The sequence below is a fragment of the Mustela putorius genome, unplaced genomic scaffold, assembly GCF_011764305.1.
Source record: "Mustela putorius furo isolate JIRA1106 unplaced genomic scaffold, ASM1176430v1.1 tig00000238_pilon_pilon_pilon, whole genome shotgun sequence".
Taxonomy (NCBI): Eukaryota; Metazoa; Chordata; class Mammalia; order Carnivora; family Mustelidae; genus Mustela; species Mustela putorius.
Window position 1 is genome coordinate 710,142 of NW_025421324.1, and position 24,646 is coordinate 734,787.

The 24,646-nt window shown below is 45.8% G+C and overlaps 1 protein-coding gene across 13 annotated transcripts; it reads right to left on the reverse strand.

The window, feature by feature from the left end:
• Positions 1-59: 59 nt before the first annotated feature.
• On the reverse strand, positions 60-23,811 carry FHIP1B (FHF complex subunit HOOK interacting protein 1B). Of its 13 annotated transcripts, none has more exons than XM_045078242.1 (12): positions 23,687-23,810; positions 13,196-13,523; positions 12,428-13,087; positions 11,887-12,045; positions 11,611-11,697; positions 11,227-11,427; positions 7,647-7,726; positions 7,291-7,454; positions 6,075-6,854; positions 3,335-3,513; positions 3,015-3,177; positions 60-582 (listed from the first exon to the last, which is right to left on the reverse strand). In XM_045078242.1, exons 2-12 carry the CDS (start codon positions 13,331-13,333, stop codon positions 221-223), a joined length of 2,973 nt encoding a protein of 990 aa, XP_044934177.1. In that variant the 5' UTR covers positions 13,334-13,523; positions 23,687-23,810; the 3' UTR covers positions 60-220. The 13 variants fall into 13 exon arrangements, with proteins under 13 accessions (XP_044934177.1, XP_044934182.1, XP_044934172.1 ...); XM_045078247.1 differs by having other exon boundaries at positions 6,657-6,854; positions 7,249-7,454; XM_045078237.1 differs by having other exon boundaries at positions 7,249-7,454.
• Between the last annotated feature and the right edge of the window lie 835 nt (positions 23,812-24,646).

Below are 24,646 nucleotides of genomic sequence, written 5' to 3' on the forward strand. Positions count from 1 at the left end.
ACAACCTTCCTGGGGCCACAGCCCAGAAAAAAGGGTGGGAAAGAAGAATGAGCACAGAATAGAGATTTCCCTTTTATACATATTGCAACAAGTTCTCCATAAAACATTCATTGGAAATAAATTAAAAAGTCCTCTTGCCACTGCCTCCAAACATAAAAAGGAGCCTATAACCCGGCCCCAGCCCAGGCCATGTGAGGCCCTGATTGTCCATGGAAGAAAGTTAAGGATTGAGGGGCCCGAAGCCTGAGACAGGAGGGCCAGATCCCTCCTCTGAAGTATCCAACAAGAAAGGCGAGGTGACAGCATGGGCTTGGGAGATGGCAGCCAATTCCTTGAGAAACTCAGGGAAAATGACTGCACAGTAGACCGCATTCTTGACTCGCAGAGCCTCACCTTGGCGCTCAGGGGCCCCACCCCGAGGGGGCAAGACCGGAGTTGAAGCCCCAGGGGAGCCCCCACCTAGGCCAAGTCCTGCGCCGTCTCTCCCAGGCTGAAGAACCAACTGTGCCGCCTGCCGGGCCCTGGTTGGACTGTGTGCATGCCGCAGGAGCAACTCCCCCAAGGACGGCCTCCGGCTCTTCACTGGGAATAAATGGGTATTGGGGATTGTGAAGGTACTGGGGTCAGGCACACTCTCTCAGTCTGAGAGAGATGCCCCCCTCCCTGGGTTCACAAACATCTCAACTATGACTCTAAAACCAAAATGCTGCCTGCCCAGCCTTCTTCCCTCTATCCAGCCTCCCCACCCAGTCAACCATCACCCTCAGTCTTCTCAGTTAGTCAACACTTCAGCTACTTCATTCTCATCCAAGACCTTCTCCATGCCCTCTCACCCTGAGGGACTCTCTTACTCCTCCTCCCTTTCCAACTGTTATTCTACTACCACTAAGCTGTCTCCGCAGTCCTTAACATACCCTTACATTATGCTCCTACACTGGAGCCAACCACTTCCACCTTCCCTCTGCCTGTCTATAACACATGCCCACATCCCCTGCTCCTTCCACACCCACAGGGCCATATATGCAACAATTATTCATGGGCTTTACCACATGTCCCATACCCTACTACCCTTCCAAAATCTGTTCTCCCGTGCCACCACTCCACCTACCACCAGTCCCTCTCTTATATCCACCAAAGCCATCCTTTTACCTCACATCAGCTTAGACAACTTCACATGGCCAAATTTACCTCAGCTTAGACTCAAATGAACCATTTAAAATAGTGCCCCCTCTCTTCTAATTTTCTTCCTCGATTACTGGTTCTGGATCTTTGCACAATATTTAGGGCCTAGACTCTAGGGATCTAGAGTCTATATCATGTTATGGTTCTCATTCTCTATTTCAAACACTGGCTACAGAAATATGCTACACAGATTTACTAAATATGGCATTCAGAACCCTTCACAACCAGGCTCACATGCCCCTTCCAACCCTTTCTCCAAACTTTTTACACCCTCTCCTGCTTTTGTATCCACAACTATCTATTCTTCCTAAAAACTTCAACCCTCTTTTCATGCTTCTGTAGCCCTCTATGCCTTAATTTTACTCTCCCCACTGTTTTCATTAGCCCCTTGGCCTAATCTCATTATCCCCACCCCCTGAGAAACCACCTCTGATTTGCCCCCCACTGACTTCCCATTTCACCACCTTTATCACACTGTATTGTAATAATACTTGTGTTCATTGTCTTCCATCTCATAGAGAAATCTATGAGCTCAAGTGCTTAATCCCTTATTTACCTCCACAGTGAACACAGGACCACAACTATGGAAATAAGACACAGTCACAGTGCTGTACCATGAGGAAATCATGCTAAGGAACATCAACTGTAAAATAACCATTACGGTACTGTATTCCCAACTCCTATCTCTCAAGATCTTCCATCTCACCCTGCTCTCTTGCTTTTAGCACATTATTTTGTCTCCTACTTTGATTAGCAAATAAAGGACTTCAATTCCTGACCTTCCCCTCTACACCTCACAACTCCATGGATACGATCACTTCCTCCTAACTCTAAGATACATATCATTTGCCTTCGGAGGGCAGGGAACCTTTTCCCATCCAAAGTTAATTCTGACCTGGTACACTACATTCACCACCTTTGGGACTTTGCTTTTTCAGTAATGACACTTCTCTATTCACTCTCCAGACTGACTGTCAGCTCTTAGAAAGTAGTGGTCTCTTCTTATAACTCCCTGAGTCTCCTGTACCAAAGACAATGGCCAACACACAGAGCAAGTACACAGACACTTACTAATGGAAGCTCTAATTTAAAGCTGCATGGTCATATTTAACTCTACCTTCTTCCCGTGCACCCCACAACCATTCACCAAAGTCTGCCAATACTTCCTTCCCATTTCTACCTTATCCAATTCCTCCTTTCGTTTTCCACTATTCTAATTCAAGCCTTGCTTGGCATAGCTATACTCCATTTGCTCCTGGCTCCAATTCACCTAGCACATGAACTAACATGCTTATCTCTCCGCTCTCATATCTAAGTACACCCAATGGGTTCTCAATGCCTGAAAGATCACAACTTCTACCCAGCCCAACTTCTCATCTGACCACCACCTACGGCTCTGGCCAAATCTTTCCAGCCTTATTAACAAACAATTTCACCACCTTCTAAATCCCCTGCTCCAACTTAATAGTTCGTGTGGTCCCCTAGACAAAAGAATAAAGCCATCCCACTCCTTGGCCTACGCAAGGACCACATCAAATATCTCTCAAGGACTATGTCAAATACCATGTCCTTTCCCAATACCTCAACCTAGAGACTACTCTGTCCCCTTGCCTATCCTCAACTCCTAGTTTTTGCTGGTGCTGCTGATTTGGCTCTGAGTGGACGTAACTGTATTTTATCCTCTGACTAGAGCCAGACAACAAACATCAAGACTCAATTTTCTGCAACTTCATGGCACAAGACTCCACCCTTAATAAGAGCTCAATTAACCTGGACTAATTAGCTATCTAGGGAAGACAGGGAAAGGGGTGGAGTGGTGGGGTAGTCCTCACCTAAGGGATCAGAGCGGCGGGGGGCAGGTCCTGCTGCAGGGCCTTCAGCCCAGTCCAACTTGCCACGGGCAATGAGGTACTTCTTGGCTTTGGATAGCAGTGCTGGGAAGTCCTCCTGGGAGGCCGCAAAGCTCTCAATTTTATTCTTCACAGAACCCAGCACCTATGAAGCACAACTTCATGACATTTCTGTGTGGCTCTAGACTGAGAGTCCTTCCTAGTCCCACTGGGCCTGTTCCCAGCCCCCCCAGGGCCACTCCAGCTGCGGGCCTGGCCCACCACGGAGCCTGGACGCACCCATGCATGCATGCATCGCACACCTGCAGCAGGGACTTGACACTGGGCTGGAAGACCATGTTGGTGTTGAGCAGGAAAGAGCGGAGCAGGGGCTGGGGGTGACAGGCCAGCTGGGCCACCAGCCCCGTCAGCAGGAAGTTGACATAGACGGAGTTCTGCAGCATGTTCTCGAGTTTGGCAAAGAGCACAGCCATGAAGGGGCCTGGGAGGGGTGGGTACAAGGATACAAGGCCTGAACACAATGCACATCGCACTCATTCCTCCCAAAACCAAGAGACACACCCCCCACCATGCCACTAGGTGAAAATTATTTGTATGTCAGTCTCCGGGTGTATGTGTAAGCATCCTGTGATCACCTACTCTGGAAGAGATGAAATGGCAGACACCAGATGGACCCACAGGAGTCCAGATGCCAGCTTTACACACACTCAAGATGAAGAGCCAGATCATAGGTTCTGGAGTCAGACTGACCTGGTTTTAAATTCCAGCTTTATCTTTTACTAGTTAAGTATTGGATCAACCAAAATTCTCCAAGCATAGTTATCTACTTGGCAAAATAAAATATACCCACCTCATAGGATTATTAAAAGGATCAAAAAGATACTATTAGAAAGCAGTCAGTCAAAGATCAAACAAATTATAAGTATTCAGTAATAACTATAAGCTACATAACATCTCTTGGTTTTTTAAAAAGCTTCATCCATGAGACACAAAAGAACAAGAAGCAAGAAGGTGATTGGGACCAAAAGAAGAATCAGGTTACACACAAAACAGAGGATAACACTACACCTGGGTCAGAAGAAACCAAGAATGAACTGTAGCAAAGACAAAGGTGCCTACACAGGCCAACTTCAAGATAGGAGAGAAATCTCTGGAAGCCAAAACAAAGAAGAAATCAGTTCTGTTCAGGAACCAGGAACCAAGAAGGCAGAAGAGAATTTACAGAAAAAAGAGATTAGTTCAGAGCCAGAGAAAATTGATTGAGGGCAGACTCTTTGCTGGATGAGAGGATAACAGAAAGGATGAAAACGATCTACCAGGAGAACTGGTCTCAACTGAGCCAGATCACCAAGCATGAGGCCTCTAGAACCACCACAGTCTATCTGACCAGGGGTCTGTGAGGGAAAGGGATTATACCTAAGAACTGCACTATGAACTAAGGAGAACAACGAAAGCAAAGAGGCAGTGAATTCTGAAAAACATTCTTTACTCCAGATGCACATGAGTAGCCTTAGCTCCATAAACCCTAGTTTAACAGGGTCCCTAAGATACCACATAACTTTGTCCTACTGTTTCTCTTATTTCCTGAGACTCTCTTGCAAGAGAAAATTCAAAAATCTCAGATGAGTTTACAGAGAAGAAAAGGGATACAGCTTCAATTAATGCTTCAAGAATGTGGTAAAACCTGCATACCACCTTCTAGTAGTATTGAGCAAGAAGGAGCAAAGCCTAAACAAATGGAAAGCCATTTTCTATAGTCTGCAAGTGGGAGCGATCAGGACTGTAGAGCAGAAGCCTTGGTGCTGTGCAAGCAGCATATCCCAGGCCAGTAAGGACATGGACTGATCAAGGCACGATAACCTGACTGCGAACACCCAAAAGATGGGCAGATACCTTGGTCAACTTTTATCTGCCATGCACCCAAGAGATGATGATCCTAGTAAAAAAGCTACAATGTGCTGAGTTCTCCCAATGCAGCAGCATCACAGTAAGTGGTTTAAATTCATCAGTGACATGAACAGACACTATTTCAAGGTGTGTCCAGTCCAAAGCACTACGCTGCTTCTCAGAGGTGGTTTTTTGCTCCTTAGAGGAAGGGAAGTAAGGATAAGAACCAGGATTGGCTTTGGTGAGTGCTGTGGGGTGTGTGGACCTGGCGATTCACGGACCTGTATTCCTGGGGATAAAAATATATGTTTATAAAAAATAAAAAATTAAAAAAAAAAAAAAAAAAGAACCAGGATTGGCAGAGCTGGCTCTCAAACAAAAACCAAAGAGGACTTAACTGGTCAGGTCAGGTCTAGCTCCAGGGTCTTTGGAAAGACCAAAGAACTCAACTGGAGCACTCAGTTCCACACTTTTGTCATTTGTCCTCCAAGACATATTTCACGCTATCTGTTTTAGTCCTTAGTACTAACCGTAAGACTTAAAGAAAGTCTTACTGGGTAGTCATAGCAACCAACAAGGCCCAAGAAGAGAGAACAAGAAAATCCTGAAATTGAGTCCTTCTCTGAGGAGACTGGGAGAAGAAAGAAGGCCATGGTAGAGTAAGGGAAGAACACAAGAAGGGCTGATCCTGGGCTACAGAAAAGTTGACAGGAGACCCAACACCCAGACAAATATACAGGTGGGAACAGCATGGCTTACAGGTGCCTCACATAGAGGATAGCAGGTATGCCCTCCATATATATTGTTCAGATATATTGCTGTGATTCACCAGGAAACACCAAACACAGAACACCCTGATCACAATCCCAGGAAAAGGCCAGACTAGGGAAAAGGAGGAACATGCACATAGGACAGACATACAAGGCTCAGACATAAATCAATACTCAAGTCAGCACAAGCATGGAAGATATATAGACAGACACAGAGACATTAAGTACAATATGATATGTGTCTGGAAGGGACCCAAGCAAAATGGAGGAGGAGCTGGGCAAGTACACAGAAATGACATGGCCAAGAAATCTCAGATATTAGCACAAACATGTCAAGTACATGCAAAGTGTACAAAAAGGAGAAGGCCTAGGCTAAGTAGCTTACCAGTGAAGGGCTGGCTTGGCAGCTGGTTGAGAGTCCGCAAAGGGCTGCTGAGGAAGGGGCCAGGGGGCTCAGGGGGACAGGTGAAGCTCTCATAGGCCTCCTCCTCCTCAAGAGGTAGTGGAGGCTCTAGCAGGGGTTCTGAGCCAGCCCCCCCATTGCTCAATGCCACTTCCAGTTCCCGGAGCTCCTGCCCAAAGCCCTCTAGTCCTACCATGCCCTCGGAGGTGCTCTCTGGCAGTTCCCCAGCTCCCTCCTCAGGTACCCGACGAACCTTCTTGGCCCCCTCAGGCCATGGTCCTGGCACCCCATTGAGCTGGGGAGCGGGCAGGAGGCCAGGGCCCTCCCCTGAACCCCCAGCAAGCCCCCCACTCCCCAACTCTTCTTCCTCCCCTTCCCCCACAGTGTCCCTGTCCTCCTCAGGCAGTAGGCTGCGTTTCTTAGTCCGGGAGCCAACAGGACTAGGCTCAGGAGGGGGCCGCTCGCCATCATATGGGGCAGACCAGGTACGGCAGGCTCGGACACACCGGTCCACACCACGGCGTGCCTCACGCAGATACTCCAGGTAATTGTCTTCCAGCTCACCAGGCTCCTCCACAGGGCTGGGCCTTCGGCCAGGGCTGGAGGCTGGGGATGCAGCAAGCCCTGGTGAGCGAGGGGCTGGAACTGGGGATTCCGAGCCACCCAGACTCTGCTGTCGCAGGAACAGGGCCAGACGAGATGGTGTGGAGGGCCGGGGCACTGTCACCACAGAAGAGGAGTCAACACTCGGGCTTCCAGGGCCTACAGAGGGAAAAAACATAGGAGGGATCAAAGAGACGGGGCTAAGAGGAAGGATAAGACATCTATGGAGACTGATAGAGAAGACAAGCAACAAAGACATGTGATCTATTCAGACAGCTGATTCTCCACCCTCCTAATTAAGCTTTTCAGCATCCACCACCTTCTCTCACCACCCATAACACCAAAGAAACAATGGAAAATAGAAACAATACAGGATTGGGATGAAGAAGAACAACTTTGCTCAGAAGCTACATTTCTTTGGTGGAGTTAAGAATCCACCCTGCAAGACCCCTCATCATCGACCACCGCAAAGATGGAATGCCACTCATGGCCACCCTTCTCCGCACACCCTAGCCCCACCTTCTTGCTAGGCTTTCCAGAACCCAGGCCATACCCGTGGTGTCCTCCCTTCTCCCTGCCTCTCTGCTAGGCCCACCTCGTGCCCATGAGGCATGCTCTGGACGGGGTGGGCTAGGGGCATGATGCCGACAACAGCGGGGGATTAGGGAGAGAAACTTGTCTGCCGCTCGTCCATATAGGTCCACATCACGTACAGCTGGCTTCTGGCTCAGCATCACATGGTTACATGGGACAAGATACCTGGGAAAGACAGCAGAAAAAGGACACAGGATAGATCAGAAAGGACAGGACCTGGGAGAACATCAGGCCAATGAAACTATACGACTAAGCCAGGAAACACATGAGCAACCCCAATACAACCCATTGCCCAGCAGTGCACAAGGCCTGGAGGGTTCAGGATCAGCCATCCCTCAGCCCTGTCCCCACAGGTACCTGAGAACCAGCTGCAGCAGGACATCCTCACAACTGAGGTTCAGTAGGGTCCTGAAGAGACTCAGAGAGACCATGCAGAGCTGGGGAGTGGGGGAGGAGGGAGGGAGTCACCATAAGAGCTCTCTACCCTCCAAGATGTTTACCAAATGGGAACCCCCCCAAGCCCCAGGCCCAACCAACCACTCCTAGAGTAACAATGTGCACAGGGCCTGGCATATAATAATCATTCAATTATTAAATAAATGCTCATATGATCTTTATAGGCAAGACTTCACTGTTCACAGATAGTAATGAAACGTATGTCAGATTCTGTATTTCTACAGACCACACACATGTCAGCAGATTCTCTGGCTGTGGAATGAGTACCTATGAAGAGAGACCCCAAGAAATACTGGGACTGAGTGAATGACTACCAGGAGCCAACAGCAATATGATAACTGAGTAAATGCCTGTCAGTAGAGACCACAGCCGAGGCCAAGCAGAAGCCAGAGGGAACCTGGAAGAATCCCAGCCGCGAAGTAGGTGGGGCTGTGAACAAGGAATCTGAGTCACCTCTCCAATACTGGTGTATCTCTCAGAAGGTAGAAGAGAAACTCAAGCACAGGTGACAGGAAAAGGAAAAAATAGGTGGGTCCAGAATAGAGGGGACCATTTGTTTTAGAAAATAAGAAGGTGGTTCTCTGGCTAGGTGAAGAGAGGGGAAGAGTATAGATGTGTGTAAGCACTCCCTCGAAATCCTCCTCCAAATCCCCACAGCACTTTCTCTCTACTTCCCTCATGGCAAGTATACCTGGAGCTCCCTGAAGACCAACTACTGGGTCTTGGGCCAGGACACCGCTGCACAGTCTAGGAGCTCATCGGTTACTAAATGACTGTGGGAGCATTAAAAGTCAACTGCAGCAGGAAAGAGATGAGAGAGCAGTTCCCATTTTGGACAGCAAAAACGTTCAGATTTACCCTGACCATTTTAACTAGCAAAGGAAACATTCACACTCGTGGTAGGTAGAAAAACGGAAGATGCCTAGGTCCTAATCTCCAGAATCCGTATTTTTACCTTACATGACAAAAGGTACTTTGTAGATATGATTATGGTTAAGGAATCTGAGATGGGAACAGTAGCCTGGTTTATCCAAGTGGGCCCAATCAAATCACATGAGTCCTTAAAAACGGAGAACCTTTTCCAGCTGGGTCAGAAAGAAGGGAAAGAAATCTGAAGCACGAGAGAAACCTGATTCACCACTGATGGCTTTTGAGGATAGAAGGGGGCCATGAAACAAGGAATTTGGTTGGCCTCAGAATCTGGGAATGGTCCTCTGCTGACAGCTGACAAGAAAACAGGAATCTCAGTCCTAAAACTCCAAGGAAACAAATTTTACTAACAAGTAAACAGCAAGTAAACAGATCTACGCCTAGAGCCTCCAGAAAGGAACACAAGCCCAACAAACATTTTGATTAGCCTGATGAGATCCGTGTCATAGTATGATGTACAGAATCACAAGATAATAAATCCATGTTGTTTTAAGCCACTACGTTTGTGGTAATTTGTTATGACAGTAATAGGAAACTAAAACAGATAGCCAGGTACACAGACTGATAAGCTAGCATGATTCACTTTAAGCCACAAAAGACAAGCTTAAAGAAGTTCAAAGTCAGGGCAACTGATTCACGCCTTAAAAGGCCAAGCAACAGAAAGGAAAGCAATTACACAGTTAACACAGGCAAACTGAAATCAGAAGCATTTGGTTCCTCCAAGAAGCAGGAACCAGGAAGAAATAGCCCAAGAACCTGAAGGCCCTTGAGACCAGAGGACCAAACGCAAGACTAATAGAAACAAATGCTAGAGACGAAAGAAAATGAGAGAGAATCAAAGAAGTGAGGATAATACTAAGATGAAAGGAAGACAGATAGAGCCTAGCACAGGGGGAAAAAAAAAATCAACCTCAAGAAGAAAATTAATGGTCCCAAAACACGAACAGGACATCCCATTAGATTAAAGATTAAGACCATGGTTTAACTTTAGCATAACGAGAAATAAACCTTTTTTGGTATCTTTATAAAATTAAAGTTTTGACTCCTATCCTTTATTGATTTTTACCTTTTACTTAATCCATGCATGTATCATAATTACTTGATTCATATGCTCTGTGTATTATAATTCAAGAGAGCTAAGGCAGAGCCTAGAATATGTTATTGTTGTTGCCATTTTCAAATTCTGAAGTGTTCACCCGGTTCAGAAACACTGGTCTCATCTGAGTCAGTGTGAAATATCTTATCCATACCCTTAATTATTCAGATACCCTTCAGACACCCTTAGTTATTCTATACCCTTCAGTTATTCATAGCTCTTCCGAAACCTCACCTACCACAAGGCTGACTACAGATATCTCAAGGTATCTCAATTATCTTGAACAGTTTTCCATAACCTTTAGTAATCCAAGAACTTCTTTTTCAAACATATGGACCTAGGGAACTTCAGTTATTTATAATAAGAAGGAAACAAAAATGGTTGCGTAGCCAAATAAATGCCATAAAATCCATGACTAAACAAACAGCTTTCTTCCCCTAGAAAGACTTTGGGTCTTTACTACATAGAAACTACTTACTCCTATTTCATATATTGGTTAAAATCCAAACTTCTTACTATGGTCTACAAGGCCATGCATGATCTGAATCTTACCTACCTCTCAACTTTCATCTAATTTCCTTCTCCCTCTTGCTCACATCACCTCCATTCATACTGGTCTTTCACTTCCTCAAATACATTCAGCTCACCCCCATCTCATATCCTTTGCATGTTGCTCCCTCCGCCCAGACTCTCCTTCCACTTGTTCTTCAATAGGCAAACTCCCTCATGACATTTAGGTCTCAGCTCAATGTCACCTCCTCAGCGAGGTTTCTGAACACCCTAATAAGCACCCAGCTCGTGCTTATTTCCTAAGCACGCTGCTTAGTTTTTTTCATAACAATGACCACAATTTTCAGCTATTCTATTAATGGGTTTGTGGGTCTATAAAGGAAGCTCCATGAAGTCAGCAACCATGTCTATCCTGTTTACCATTTATCCTTAGTACGAGAAAACAGCAAGGCATGTAGCGAACATTCAGTATAAATGTTCAGAAAAAAGGAATGTTTAAGTCGGTAGGTGGACCAGAATGGGTGCTCTGACTTATAGCAGTTCAAATGAAGCAAATCCAAAGGGGAGAAAAGCTAAGTATACCAGTAGCAGCAGGATCACCTATCAAAGCAGATACAAAACATGAAGAAGTGATCTCAAGTTACCCACAGCAGGCCACAGAACAACACACAGCTAAAGAGAAGCTCACGCCAAAGCTACAAGTATAGCACAATGGCAAAACCTCTAGTCATGATGAGCAGCCAGTTATCCAGAAAAAGTAACCGTGTTCTAGATTCATGTATCACAAAACCAAGGCAGCAGATTAAAATCTACACCCAATATGGTAAAAAGTTTAATACTGGAAAGTAAATGCCACCTAACTTTGAAGTCATTGCTGGAGACAAAGGCCAAAAAAGGGCAGGCACACCCTCCCAGAACAAAGGTCAGAGAGAGAAGATGGCTCACCCAGGTAAGCCAGGACAGAGGTAGGGGCCATACCCGGGAGTTGCTGCCAATACGGGCAACGAGGGTGTCAAGGATGGTGTGGGTGTCATGCCGGTGTAACAGCAGGAACCGCAGGAAGGTACGGAGCAAAGCAGGCTCTGAGATACTCCGCAGGAAAAGTTCCAGATACGCGGTACTGGCAATCATCTCCTCCACAGAGGTCTGGACAAAGGGAAGGGAAAATTTGGAAATTTAGTGCTTTCCCTGAGTTCTACGGAGGAAGCAGGAACAAACGTGGATAAAGAGAGGAGTACCCTGCCCACTGCCTCCCCTATTAGTTCTGGCATTTAGGTCACCACCCCTCAGCCTAATACCCTGATTTGCCTTGCCACCCATAACTCTCACCTTGTGCAAGGCAGGGCCCATGACAGGCACCAGAAACCCATTATGGATATAATCAACTAACTGCTTCTGCACCAAAGGGTGAGCCACCTGTAGGGGTGTAAGAGAGAGAGGGAGGAGGAATGTGAGGTGGCCACTGTATGGAAGGGAATAGAATGGTACAAATAGGCATACCACCCCCAAGATGGCAGAATAGCAGAATTCTAGGGAATATGCCCACTTCCCCCTTATCTCCCCAGAATGACCAAAGACCAGACCTCCTGGGAACCCCAGTCCCACCTGAATGACTGCATTGCAGAATTCTAGGGAACTCATGAACAGCGCAAGGGCTGGCACGCCCAGCCAGTCTTCCCGTCGCAGGCAGTGCCAATCATCCCCCGGAACCTCAATCTTTCGGGGCAGTGAGGAGTACAGGGCACTCAGCCCTGTGGCCAGCACCTGGGGGCCATCCCCAAGGACAGGTTACCAAAAGTTCAGACAATATTGCTCAAACAAGCTCAGCAGGGGAGTAAGTAACCCAGAGTTTTGACAGGAACAGGGGAAAGAGCTATTCCCAAATCAGATATTTAGTTACCAAAAGTGCCAGGACATCACCTGGGAACACCTGGGAACACTGGCCCATGAAGAGCCTTAGTACTGGTGCTATCCACCTAAGCCTATGTTTCATTCCCACCCCAACTCCAGGTACTTCTTTCAAACCTAGGGGCTACTACCTAAAGGAGAAGGACCCCATACATAGCCCCTCCACATCTTCTGGATAGCAAGATGCTATCCAACGTCTACAAACCATACCCCACCCCCCATTCCAGGAGGTGCTGACCGGGCAAAAATAAGAGTGATCTGCAATGTAGCGGCCCACAGTGGGACTCCCAGCCGACAGAGCCATCAGCAGGAGTAGGGCATCACGAGCCTGTTGGCCCAGTGTGCCCTCTCGATGGACGAAAGGAACGAGGCGAGAAAAGAGGAGAAGACGGGGGGCAGCTCCAGGCTCAGGAGGTGGCTGTAGGAAAAACTCGAGCAATGAAGGCTCCCGGGCCAGACACACACACAGCTGGCTGAGAAGTAGCACCAGGCCTTCATCCAGTGCTGGGCTACTGGGCACAGGACGGCCACAGGCATCCAGCAAGGTCAGCAGAGCCTCACGAACTGGACCATGTCGCAACAGTGGCTGGCGAGCTTCACTCACTAGCATCTCAAACAGCTTCAGTTGTTCAGCTCGCCGTTCCTCAACCCCATCCCCAAGCTCATCCCACTGAAGCTGCCACGCCAACACACGGGTTAGCAGGTCCTCACGCAGAGCAAACTCTAGCAAGGGCCCAGGGGCCGTAGGGGCTGAGGGGACGGCACGATCTTCTACCAGCAGTGTCAACATCTGGTAAGTGTGGTTGCGCACAGCACTGAGATCATCCGCACCCCCAGGAGCTGCCCGAGGGCCTTGCCGCTCCAGGATACGCACCACCTGAAGAAACAGGAAAGAAGACTGCAGGAATCTTAGATGAAATAATGACTAATGATGGTGAGAGTACACAGTAGGGTGGAAGAACTCAGGCAGCCAGTAAATCAGGCCACTTGGCATAGAATCTCCTACCTGGGACCAGTGATTCTTAAAGACCATGAGGCAGGTCTCAGGATCAGCCACGACAGGAGTCTGCATACTGGCCCCCTGAGGTACACGGTGCCCAGGGCCCCGGGAGGCCAGTCTGCTCAGCCAGTTCATCCTCTCCATGAGGCAGGCTGGGCAGGGCCAGTGGCCAGAAGGCCACTCTCCAAGAATCTGCCAGTTGGAGGTTTTCTCCACTTGTGTCTCTAGTCTGCTTCATCCGGTCTGCAGGAGCCAGTAGCTGGCCATGGAGCCAAAGATACACCAGGCTGGAGTAGTGAGTTCAGAGATCAATGCCTAGTCCCGACTGGTAAATCTAATTCAAAGATAGAGAAGGAAGAGATCAACTGGAGTTTGCCTCTCCCCATTCCCCAAAAGAACCCAGAGCCACCAATCCACTGAAAATTCCATGCACACACACTCACCATAGCTTCTTAAATGTAATGTGTTTAAAAGAGAACTCATTTCTACCATTAAATCTGTTCCTCCTCCAGCCTTCTCCCTCTCAAGAAATGATAACAACATTCACCTACATGCTCAGACCAAAAACTTGGGCATCATCCTTATTTATTTTCATTAATTCCAATATCCAATTCATCAGCACACCTTATCACCTCTACCCTCAAACGTGTCTACTATTGTAATAATTTCCAATCTGGTCTCCATGCTTCCAGTCTTGCCTCCCGCCCTCCTCCCCTGACAGGTATTTCATTTTATTTTATTTTATTTTATTTTAGTTAGTTAGTAGGCTCCATGCCCAGTGTGGAGCCCAATGTGGGGCTTGAACTCACAATCCTGAGATCAAGACCTGAGGGGAGATCAAGAGTCAATCCTTAACTGACTGAGCTGAGTCACAGAGTATTTGTAAAATCCTAATTATGTTACATCTCTCCTCTGCTGAATACCTTTCAAAGATTTCCCATCACACTAGCAATAATCCAAATCATTTGATTTACTCGTACAGGTCTTCCTGAATAATCTCTATTCCCTCTGCCTGGAGTATTCTTCCCCTGATCTTCACTTTCTTCCCATCACTCCATTCTTTTTGAATGCCATCTCCTCAGAGAAACCTTACTTAATTATATCTTAAAAGCACATTTCCCACCTTCACTCTCTAGCTTCCTATTCTTACCTTCTTCTTAACAGGTTTTAGCACCTAAAGCTATTTATTTGCTTATTTATTTGTCTAGCTTTCCCACCAGAATGCAACCTCACTGAGGGCTAGGTTTATCTATTTTATTTACTGCTATATCCCTAGTACCAGAGCATTACCTAGGAATTCAGTAAATATCTGCTGAATGTATGAATGCTTACGTGAATGAATGAATGAACAAATGAATGAATGAACAAACAAACAAATGAACGATCAGTCTTGAGGTGCCTGGGTGGCTCAGTCAGTGAAGCATCTGCCTTTGGCTCTGGTCATGATTGGGGTCCTAAGACTGAGCCCCACATTGGGTTCCCTAATCATCGGGGAGTCTACTTCTCCCTCTCCTTTTACTCCCTTCCTCTCCCTCTGCACCTTTCTCTCAGTGTGCTCTCTTGCGCTCAAATAAATAAATAAAATCTTTAAAGAAAGAAAGAAAAGAAACCCAGTCTTGGGGTGCCTGACTGGCTCAGTCAGTAGAGCATGGAACTCTTCTGTCCACACTGGGAGATCCACATTGGGAGGTTCACACTGGGTGTAGAGATCACTTTAAAAAAATAAAATCTTAGAAAAAAAAGAAAAGAAGGAAAGAAAAGAAACCAGGTCTTGATCGGACTCCAGACACCTGGGACTACTGAGGAAGAATTTTTTTTTCTACCAATCACTGGCCCTCCCTAGAAGCCCACCCAATAGAAAATAATCCAACAGACCCTTAACTATCTGAATATACACATAAGAGGTGGAAATTCAGAGCAAACCAAAAGAGCAGAACAATTTTCATTCCAGCAAAGAACACAGAGACACATTCCCATATACATATACCCCCATCCTGCCAGATTTTTACAACACTTACTCCTGGGGACATGACATGACACCCTTAGTAAAGAAAGGGGAAAAGTACTAAAACAGCTGTTGTTCTAGACCATAGCTCACAGCTCCTTCTCTATCATACCCCTTAACCCTCAGCAGTATTATCTCTGACAAGTAAAAAAAATTTCAGAGGAAAGGTGTGGTTCAGTTGTCCTTCCTCTTTAAGTTCAACAAAGGCTAAAGGAACCCAGAGACCTGGCACCAGCCCCACGCTTTGCCCTCGAGTTACATTAACATCTTTCCCTTCCACCCAGATACTCTCTCTCACCATTACCAACTCACAACTAAAGGTAGGTAGCAACTAGGCTTAAGGAAACCCACAGAACAGAAGAGACAGTCTTATGATAAAGGGCATGGCCAATACTGAATATCAGGCTGGGCTCACTCACTGATTAACTCAAGTACATCCATATTGATAAAGTACTCTGCTAAGTAATCAATGGAAATATGAAGACAGAAAAAAACATTTGGGTGGGGAGCATAAATAAAAACTCCAATGAATATTATAAACAGAGGTACTTACAAAAGAGTTACAGAGACACGAAAGAAAGCAACTAATTCTGCCTGAGAGATTATAACAGGATTCCAGAAAAGAGGTGATGTCTGACTTAAGTCTTTAGCAATGAGATACTAGCTACAAAGAGAGTAGAGGGAAAGGCCTTCGCATTAAAAACAGTATGTACAAAAATATGGCACTGTGAAAAAACATGACAAATTTGAAAATCAGTTCCAAGTTTGGGGTGGCCTAATCACAGACTACTTAGAGAAGAAAGAAACATTATTGAGTTGGAGGGTAAATATGGGTGAAGAGTATCATTATCATTGAGTATCATGCTAACAAGTTTAGGTTTTGTCTATTGACACCCTGAAAACAAAGGAGGTTTTTAGACAAGAAAATGACAAGATCAAATTTGCTTTTAAAAAAGATGTCAGATAAATTATCATATGATGTCTCTGATATGAGGAATTTGGAGGGGTTGGGAAGGAAAAAATGAAACAAGATGGGATCAGGAGGGAGACAAACCATAAGAGACTCTTAAACTCACAAAACAAACTGAGGGTTGTTGCTGGGGGTTGGGGGGGTTGGGATAGGATGGTTGAGTTATGGACATTGGGGAGGGTATGTGCTGTGGTGAGTGCTGTGAAATGTGTAAGCCTGATGAGTCACAGATCTGTATCCCTGGGGCAAATAATACATTATATGTTAATTTGAAAAAAAAAAAAAAAGAGAGAGATGTCAGATAGCAGTGTAAGGTGGAGCAGAGAAAGGCAGACGATAGACAAAGTAAGGTGGTAAGAGCAAAATTAGAAAAGATAAATCTGAAATTCACCTACATCTTAGCATGTCCCAGGTGATAATGAAATTATTTACACCTGTAATATCTCTGCCAATAATAGCAAGCTATTTCAAAAGGGACCATATCATTCATTCTTCTTTGCAATTATAGTGCCAACACAGTGCCTGGCTTTCAAAAATGCTTGTGGAACTGAATGCTAAATTTAAAATAATTATAGCTAACATATATTAAGCACTTACTACATGCCAGGCTCTACTCTAAGCACTATATGCAGTAGCTCATTCAAACCTCATAAAAACCCTAGATGTACTAGTATCTCCATTTTACACATGAGAAAATAAAAACCTACAAAGGCTAAATATACTGTCAAAGTTAACCAGCTGGTAAGTAGCAAGACTGGGATGCAAATGCAGATAATCTGCATCCACTTAACTTGAAGTAACAAGACCTGACAAATGGATGGAGGATAATAGAAGACTCTACCATGGACAGGAGATTCAGTAAAAGATAATGCCACTAATAGGTGAGAAACGCATAACAAAGGTGTTTTAGAAAAGAGGATGAATAAACTTTGTTGAGCTTTGAGATATGTTAATCTTTGAGACATCTATAGGATATCAGAAAGCAAACAGAAACATAATACTTGAGCTCAAGAGTGAAATCAAGACTATAGAGATATATATCCAGGAATCAACAATTTATAGGTGGTAGATGAAGCTATGGAGATGGATGAAATCTCCAAAGAGAACAGCAGATCTTGAAAGGAGCTGAGAGTGACATCCTGAGGAAAACCAGAAATTAGGAAAGCAAGGAAGTATCTTTGAGGACTGTGAAGGGAGCCAGAAATGGAAGGAAAAAACAAGCAATAATGATAATCTAGAAATCAAGGAAAGGAAGTTTCAAGAAAGTGGAGATCGCCAAAATATACAGTTTACAGACAGACTAAGTAGAATGAATGTTAAAAATGATCAGTTGGTTTTAGCAATCAAGTTTGAGATAAACTTAGGGAAGTAAATAGTTAAAGAATAACTAAGAGCCAAAGAAGTGTAAGATGCAATACAGGAAAGTCAGTGACAAAGGGAAGGATGAAAATAGGGCAACAGCTTAAAGAAGCTAGGAGGGGTGGGAGGTGAGGAGTCAAGAGAAAGAGTTTTTATCCTTTGGTGTTGTTTTATTTTAGGACGGAGAGCCACAAGTATGTCTGTCAAGTGAGGAAAAGTTATGAAGAAAGTAACAGGTTGTGGACAAAAAAGATGGGGATAACTGACAGGCAAATCAGATACAGGACCACTCTGAGAAACTGAGGTATTCCACTTGCTCTGAGAAAGGAGGAAAACAGTAACAAAGGATGGGTGCCAGTTCAGGTAAATCTGAAATCTGAGGGGCACCTGGGTGGCTCAGTGGGTTAAAGCCTCTGCCTTTGGCTCAGGTCATGATCCCAGTTCTTGGGATTGAGCCCTGCATCCGGTTCTCTGCTCAGTGGGGAGCCTGCTTCCTCCTCCTCCTCCTCCTCTCCTCCTCCTCCTCCTCTCTCTCTCTCTCTCTCTCTCTGCCTACTTGTAATCTGTCAAATAAATAAATAATAATGAAAAAATCTTTAAGAAAAAAAATCTGAAATCTGAAATGGGGAAGCTGGTATCCATCACCACCCACCAACCACCTAATCCTCCCACATTCACTCGCCCAAGAGAATGGGGGTGGTGAAGAAGAGAATAAGTGAGAGGGGGTAGAGCCACAGAACGGATGCTCAGTCTTTCACACAAGGTTTCCTATAAACCATCAAATAGTCCTATACCCTAGTAGCTACCAGCAGCAGGGACACACTGAAAAAGGTACTTATCTGTCTGCCCAAGTCCTTAAGCATGGGCTGTGGAAAGCAAAGCCAACAGTAGAGAATACTGGTTACTAGCTCTCTCACTGCTAGAAGCCCTGGCAGACTCCATCCCTCTTGTTTGTTTCCTTAAACTCTGCCCATGCCTTTGTAAATATAATCCCTTTATTAGATTCTTCCCAAACTAAATGTGTGCAATCTGCCTTCTGTAAGGACCCTAACTGGTACAAGAGCATTACTGGTTACAGAATCCTTTCTCAATCATATCTCATTTGAGGACTGAAAATAAATAGAGGCCATAACGTCAAGAGTAACACAAAGTAGTAGGTAAAACAGGAGCTCTGGTTTGAATCTCAATCCACCATTTTCCAGCTGTGTGACCTTAAATAAATCACTTCATACGTGGGAGCCTCAGTGTCCTTATCTATAAATTCCTGATGAAGTAAGTATTGTTACTGTTATAAAAATTAAATAAAATAATCTGCATAGCATGCCAGGCATACAAAGCAGTCTCTCCGTAAATGACATTTTCTTTTCTCCCTTCCTTCTTCTGATCTTACCTGACCAAGATATCCTTACCTCTGAGAAGAGATCTAACCTGCTCTGACACATCCATCCCTACCACTTCACACTCATAATCTAGAGAGCTGAGGAAGGGCAAAGCAACCGGACTCAGCAAAGTAAAATCTTACTTAACACGTCCAAAACTGAACTCCCTTCAGCTCTTAGAACTCAATTTCAAAGATTAATAACCAACTCCTACCTTGACTGCAACTGGGGTGCCCACTTCTGCTTCCCTACTTGACCAACAAAGGGCACTTCTCACAGACCCAAGGAGGATAGCCTCCAGGACCTTTCTTCAACCCCTCATCTTCAACTCTTCTCAAAGACCTCAAAGAGAAGAACCACACTGAAATCAGGGTCTCAGAACACAAAACCTAACACTTAACCTGGGCCCCCTTCACATGCGGCAAAAACAAAAGAAGACCATAGCTTGGTGTTCCTGTCATCTATTTAAGACTCTCTCATTCCCTCTTAACTGAGCAAAGTTCAAAACAAGACAAAGAGAATGGAATCGCCACCTTATTACTGCGCCCTTTCCTCTCACTGCAAAGTCTAGAAAAAAGAGTAGACCTCTCTTCCTAGATGTAACTTCAGGCTCAGCCACAGGGGAAAAGAGGAAAGGAAGAACTGATCTTTCAGACCCACAAACAGCCAAGGTCAGTCACTCACCTTATAGCACAAAATATAGCCTTATAATAAGGCACATTCAGCAAGGGTGTCCACCAACCTCAGAATAGCAGGCACAGGGCAGGAAGTGGCTCAGCCTCCCTTATGAACCTTTGCCCTGGGAGAGGCAAGACAGGGAGGGAGCTGAGAGCAGGGATACACCTACAATATCCACAGCAGACAGGGAGAGACCAAAATGACCTTTCAAGAACAGGTCAGAAAAGGCCTAAGGTTTCTCTTCCTACAATGGCTCTTCCTAGGCAAGATGACTGATTACTCACATAGAAGGCATGAATGAGCCATTACCCTAAATACTGAAAGTAGAAAGATCTGATTAAAACCTCACAGCAGTACAAAAGGCAGGCGCGGTGGGGGGATCACAGGAGCCTACTAAACTAGAGCTCAGCTTACACATATCCTCCCTGCTTGTCCATCCCTCAGCCTACATGTATAAGACAAATGGGCTATCAATGCATGATTCCAACTCACTCCCTCCCCTCTCCCCCAAGAACTTCTGCTTTTGCAGGGAAGCTCGCCTGACTTTAGCACAGCCTTTACATAACTTCTATCACAGTGATTCCCCTTTAGAGCAGTGAATCTCCATGTCACACACAGTTCTTTCTCCACCCTTCTTGGGTGATGATGACAAAGAAGATGTCAAAAAGAAGAGGAGAGAATGAACTATCCTAAAGCACAAGGGAAGTTCACTGGGCAGAGAAGAAGAAGTATTCTTAGCAAGGGAGACAGCTATTACAAAGATCTCAAGGCTCAAAAAAGTAACATGTTTGTTAGGGAACTGTGAACAATTTATTCAAGCTAGAACACAAAGTAAGGAGTGGCAGGCGATGAGGCTGGAGAGGTGAGTTGAGGCCAAATGATGCCATATTAAGGAATTTGGATGTTGTCCTACAGAACACAAAGAGCCAAAAGTTTTTAAGCAGAGAGGAGCTCCATGATTACATTTGTATTTTTAGAAAGATCATTCTAGGGACAGACTAGAAAAGAGCAAGTCTGAAGGCAGGAGACTATTGGGGGGTGGGGGGATCCAGATAAGAGATTAGAAGTAAACTAAAACTTTAACAGTTAAGAAGTAGCCATGGAGATGGAGAGGAAAATACTTTAGAGAGAAATATATGAAGATTTTAGTGAGTGATTAAATGCAGGGGATGAAGAAGCAGAAAGAATGAAAAGGACACTGAAGTCCTTGCCGGAACTGAGACAGGGCATGTGATACAACAGCATGCTCTCAGAGCAAAGACACTGAGTGCTGTTTTGGATATATAAATCTGTAATACCTGTGCATATATGGTAGACCACAGAACATGTATGACACAGGGAGAGACTATATCGCCATGATATGTGTTTGTATTTCACACTCTCTCTCTAAACTAAAATTATCTTTTCATGTATCTACCTCTCCCAACCTGACTGAGAATTCCTTGAGACCTCAGAGGACCAAGTCCTGTTTACTTTGCTATCTCATGAAATGTAAGCCTCAGAAGGACAGACTACATACTGAAAAAGCATGAGCTGAATGAATAAATGAATTAATACATGAATGAATGAACCACCTCTCCCAGCACTGAGCAGAATGCCTGGTGCATAGCAGATGCAGAATAAACAGTTACATACAGCACTCCAAACATGTTTCTACCTCTACATCACCACCCTCGTTTAGGTTACTTCTTCTCAGATCTACCACTGGGCTGTATGTCTAAGTCAAAATCCATTTTACTCACTGAACTACTATTTCAACAGAGTTCAATATAGCTTACCAAACCCAGTGCTTTCTCCAGAACACCTGAGAATCTGGACAGTCCCTAAGAACACTCTGACGACTTGACTCATCCTACCACTAACACAATGTGATCCAGGTATTATGTATACCTGTTCCCATGTCATTGCCACAATATCATCCTCAAAGTTCCTTTAATCTCTTTTGGAACCACACTAATTGCAAATCATAAAAAATGCTTTTTGCCAGTATAATGTCCTCTGAATCATCACAACTTTTCCCATACCTAACGTGCCTTTTAGTCAACATGGCTTTCACTCTGCTACAAACCTTCTTCCTCCAAGTCACCCACTCTCAGGAAACCAGATTGGATTCAGCTTTGCCACTTTACCACTATGTGACCTCTGGTTCATAAGTTTGAATCATCTTCTATAACATAAGAATTCCTGCCTGTGCCTACTTCACAAAGTATGTAAACCCATGGAAAAGTGAGATTGAATGAATACTGTTCAAATTTCAGAAATTATCTAGAATTAGGCCTTCTCAACCATAATAACAACCACCACCCATCATCACTCTAAATTTCTCCATTTCAGGAACCAGTAAAAATAATTTCTACAGAATTTTTAAAATAGGCTTGTTACTTATTTTGGCAAATCAGACCATTTCTTTAAAACCCACCATCTACTGTCATTATTTCATCAGTCAGCACTTTAACACTAAAAGAGTAATCTAAGAATGAACTTATCTTTATGAAAAATTCATGTTTCATATGTTCTCTTTCTCGCCCTCCTCCTTGGACAGATGAAATCTTTATCATGGACTGGCACTATCCTTGGCCCAGTGTTTAGGAATCACTGCTCTAAACCCTGTTATGATGCGTGTCAGTTATACAGGGTTCGGCCCATCAAGGTAGGTGGTCAAGGGTTCCATCAGCATGAAAATGTATGGCCTCCAGAGAGAAGCAATGAAAACGTGCCATTGGTCAGAACAGTTGGTCCCAAGGCTGAGACTCTAGAACAGAATGGTAACCTGCACTTGGACTGCCCCTAATTCGCAAGAAAACAGTCTGGATAGGAAAGGCTTAAATATCCCTGAGGCTTGGAAAGGTATCTGGGCCCTGTGATCGACAGTCACTAGAGAGGAAAATTTAGTGGTGGGAAAGTGAAGTGTCCACCACTAGACCAGCTGTCTAGAACTTTTAAAATGTTCATGTAGTATGGGTTGGCAGGGAGAAAGGGATCTGTAAAATACTAATAAAGTGAACACAAAAATGTGTCATGGACGGAGGAATGAGTGCAAAGGGATAGGAGTGCAAAGGGGGCAGTAGAATGTTCAGTATCTTGAAAGTGGTGATGGCTTCACAGATGTAAACATATGGCAACACTCATGCACATTTTAAATATGAGCAGTTTATTGTATATAAACTTACCTCAAAAAGGTAGGATTTTTTTTTTAACTGAAAGAAACTGAGACCAAAGCCATTCTGTTTGAGCCTAAATATAGTGTTGCACGTAACAAACCACGTGACTTTCATGAAAGTAGAATTAGCAACTGAAAATGGTTAGTCCAATTTAGATGACAACCATCAGAGCCCCACAGCTAAACAAAGTGAGGAGCCGCACGGGAGTCAGGTTGCCCGGAAGCAGGTGGAGAGATAACAAAAAACCCTCCGTGAGAAAGGCCATCTCCAAGTTTGGAGCCCCAAAGAGGAACTTGAGAAACCGCAGTTTCAGTGATTACTCTGGTTAAAAACTAAGCCTCAAAAATGATTTTCGTTTATCATAGTTATTACTGCCCATGACGCCTTCGTTTTTCTGGTCTCCTAAAGCCAAGTGCACAACACTTTCACCCAAGCTGTCCTACTCGGTCCGAGACTAGGCAGGACACTGGGCAGGACAGTCCATCGAAGTGGGCTCCAGAACCAACCTCAACCTTATCCCAGCTTCACAATCCTCATTCCTTCCCTCATGCCCTAGCTTCAACTCCATCACCCATTTCCCACCAGCCTGCAAGATCCCACCTTTGCCCCTTACTCTCCCCTCCTCGCAAAGGCCGTACCCCCTCACTCTGGTCTCAGGGTTGCCCTCACCCCTGCCCACAGGTGCCTCAGCCCCTCGCTAAACCATGTTCACAAGTCCCTTTCCTTTGGCCCCTCGAAAAGCATCCCTAGCCCTTCTTGACCAGCTCCTCACTTGCCCGTTCACCCTTAGGCTCTTACGCCGCTCCCCTACCTTAGCCACTCACACTCGGCCCCTCACCACATGCCGGCCCCTCACGCTGTCCCCTCTCAACCAGCAGAGTCACCAAATCCGGTGCCGTTATTTCCCAGCCCCTCACACGCCTCTCCGGGCCCTGCGACTCATACTTGCCGTTCACTCACAGAACCCCGACCCTGACCAGGCCCGATCTCCGCAGCCGTGCTAGGTGAGCTCAGGCCGCCGCCATCGCTCCTCAGGCGCACCAGTCGCGCCCCGCCCCGCGCCACACGCAACCCGCGCCCCCGCGCACCCCACGTAGCCGCCCAGCGACGCACCGCTGGGCAGTGGCGTGCCAGCTCATTGGCTGGACCCGGCCAGAGCCGGAGCGTCGTTCATGTTTCCTGGCAACGACCGAGCGCCGGGGCGGGGTCGCGGGCAGCATTTTGAGCGAGGAGTACCGCCTCTTCTCCGGGTCCCGCCTCTTCGCCCTGTAAACCCCGCCCCTCTCAAGGACTCCAGCGTGTCATAGGGAAAGACTTCTGGGGAGGCGGAGGACCGTAGGGCGGGGGCGGAGCCTGAAGAGGAAAGGTCGAACCAGAGGGCAGAAAGCGGGACCTAAGGAGGAACGCGACTTTAAGAGGCAGGGAAAGGCCAGGAGCGGGGCTTCGGAGAGAGACCCGAGGGCTGGGAGACTAGCGTGGGGGGGCGGGGCCGATGGTCCCACGCGGTGGTTAGGGTAGGAGAGTGACCTGGACGAGGCGGAGCTAGCACGAAGGGTAGGTCTGAGGGGAGGAGTCAGTAGGTACGAGGGGCCTGTGGAGAAGCTGAGCCTCAGAGAAGAATGAGTGCAAATAGACTAGGTCATTTTGCCCCATCTGCGCGCATGGCTTGGACTGTACCCGGCCGATGACCGCCCCTTCCTAGCTACCCCACCACCTGCTGCCCCGTATTCCTCCTTGGACACGTCTTGTTCAGTCACTCAAGGAACATAGAACAAGCACCTCCACACGGGGCAGGATTCCAGCCAAATCAATTAGAACCCGTATCTGCCCTGCAAGACCTCAGCTCTTAAGCCAGACAATCGCAATATAATGTAATCATTGCCATCGAGGAGGAGCACTTAGCAT

Bases quoted from the DNA above. Each gene is read 5' to 3' on its own strand.
- FHIP1B (XM_045078237.1), bottom strand. From the start codon at position 13,333: ATGGAGAGGATGAACTGGCTGAGCAGACTGGCCTCCCGGGGCCCTGGG. The intron at 13,088-13,195 runs GTAGGAGATTCT...AGATTCCTGCAG, and splicing joins TTAAGAATCACTGGTCCCAG to TCTTCTTTCCTGTTTCTTCA. The intron at 7,455-7,646 runs GTACCTGTGGGG...TGTCTTTCCCAG, and splicing joins CTGCTGCAGCTGGTTCTCAG to GTATCTTGTCCCATGTAACC.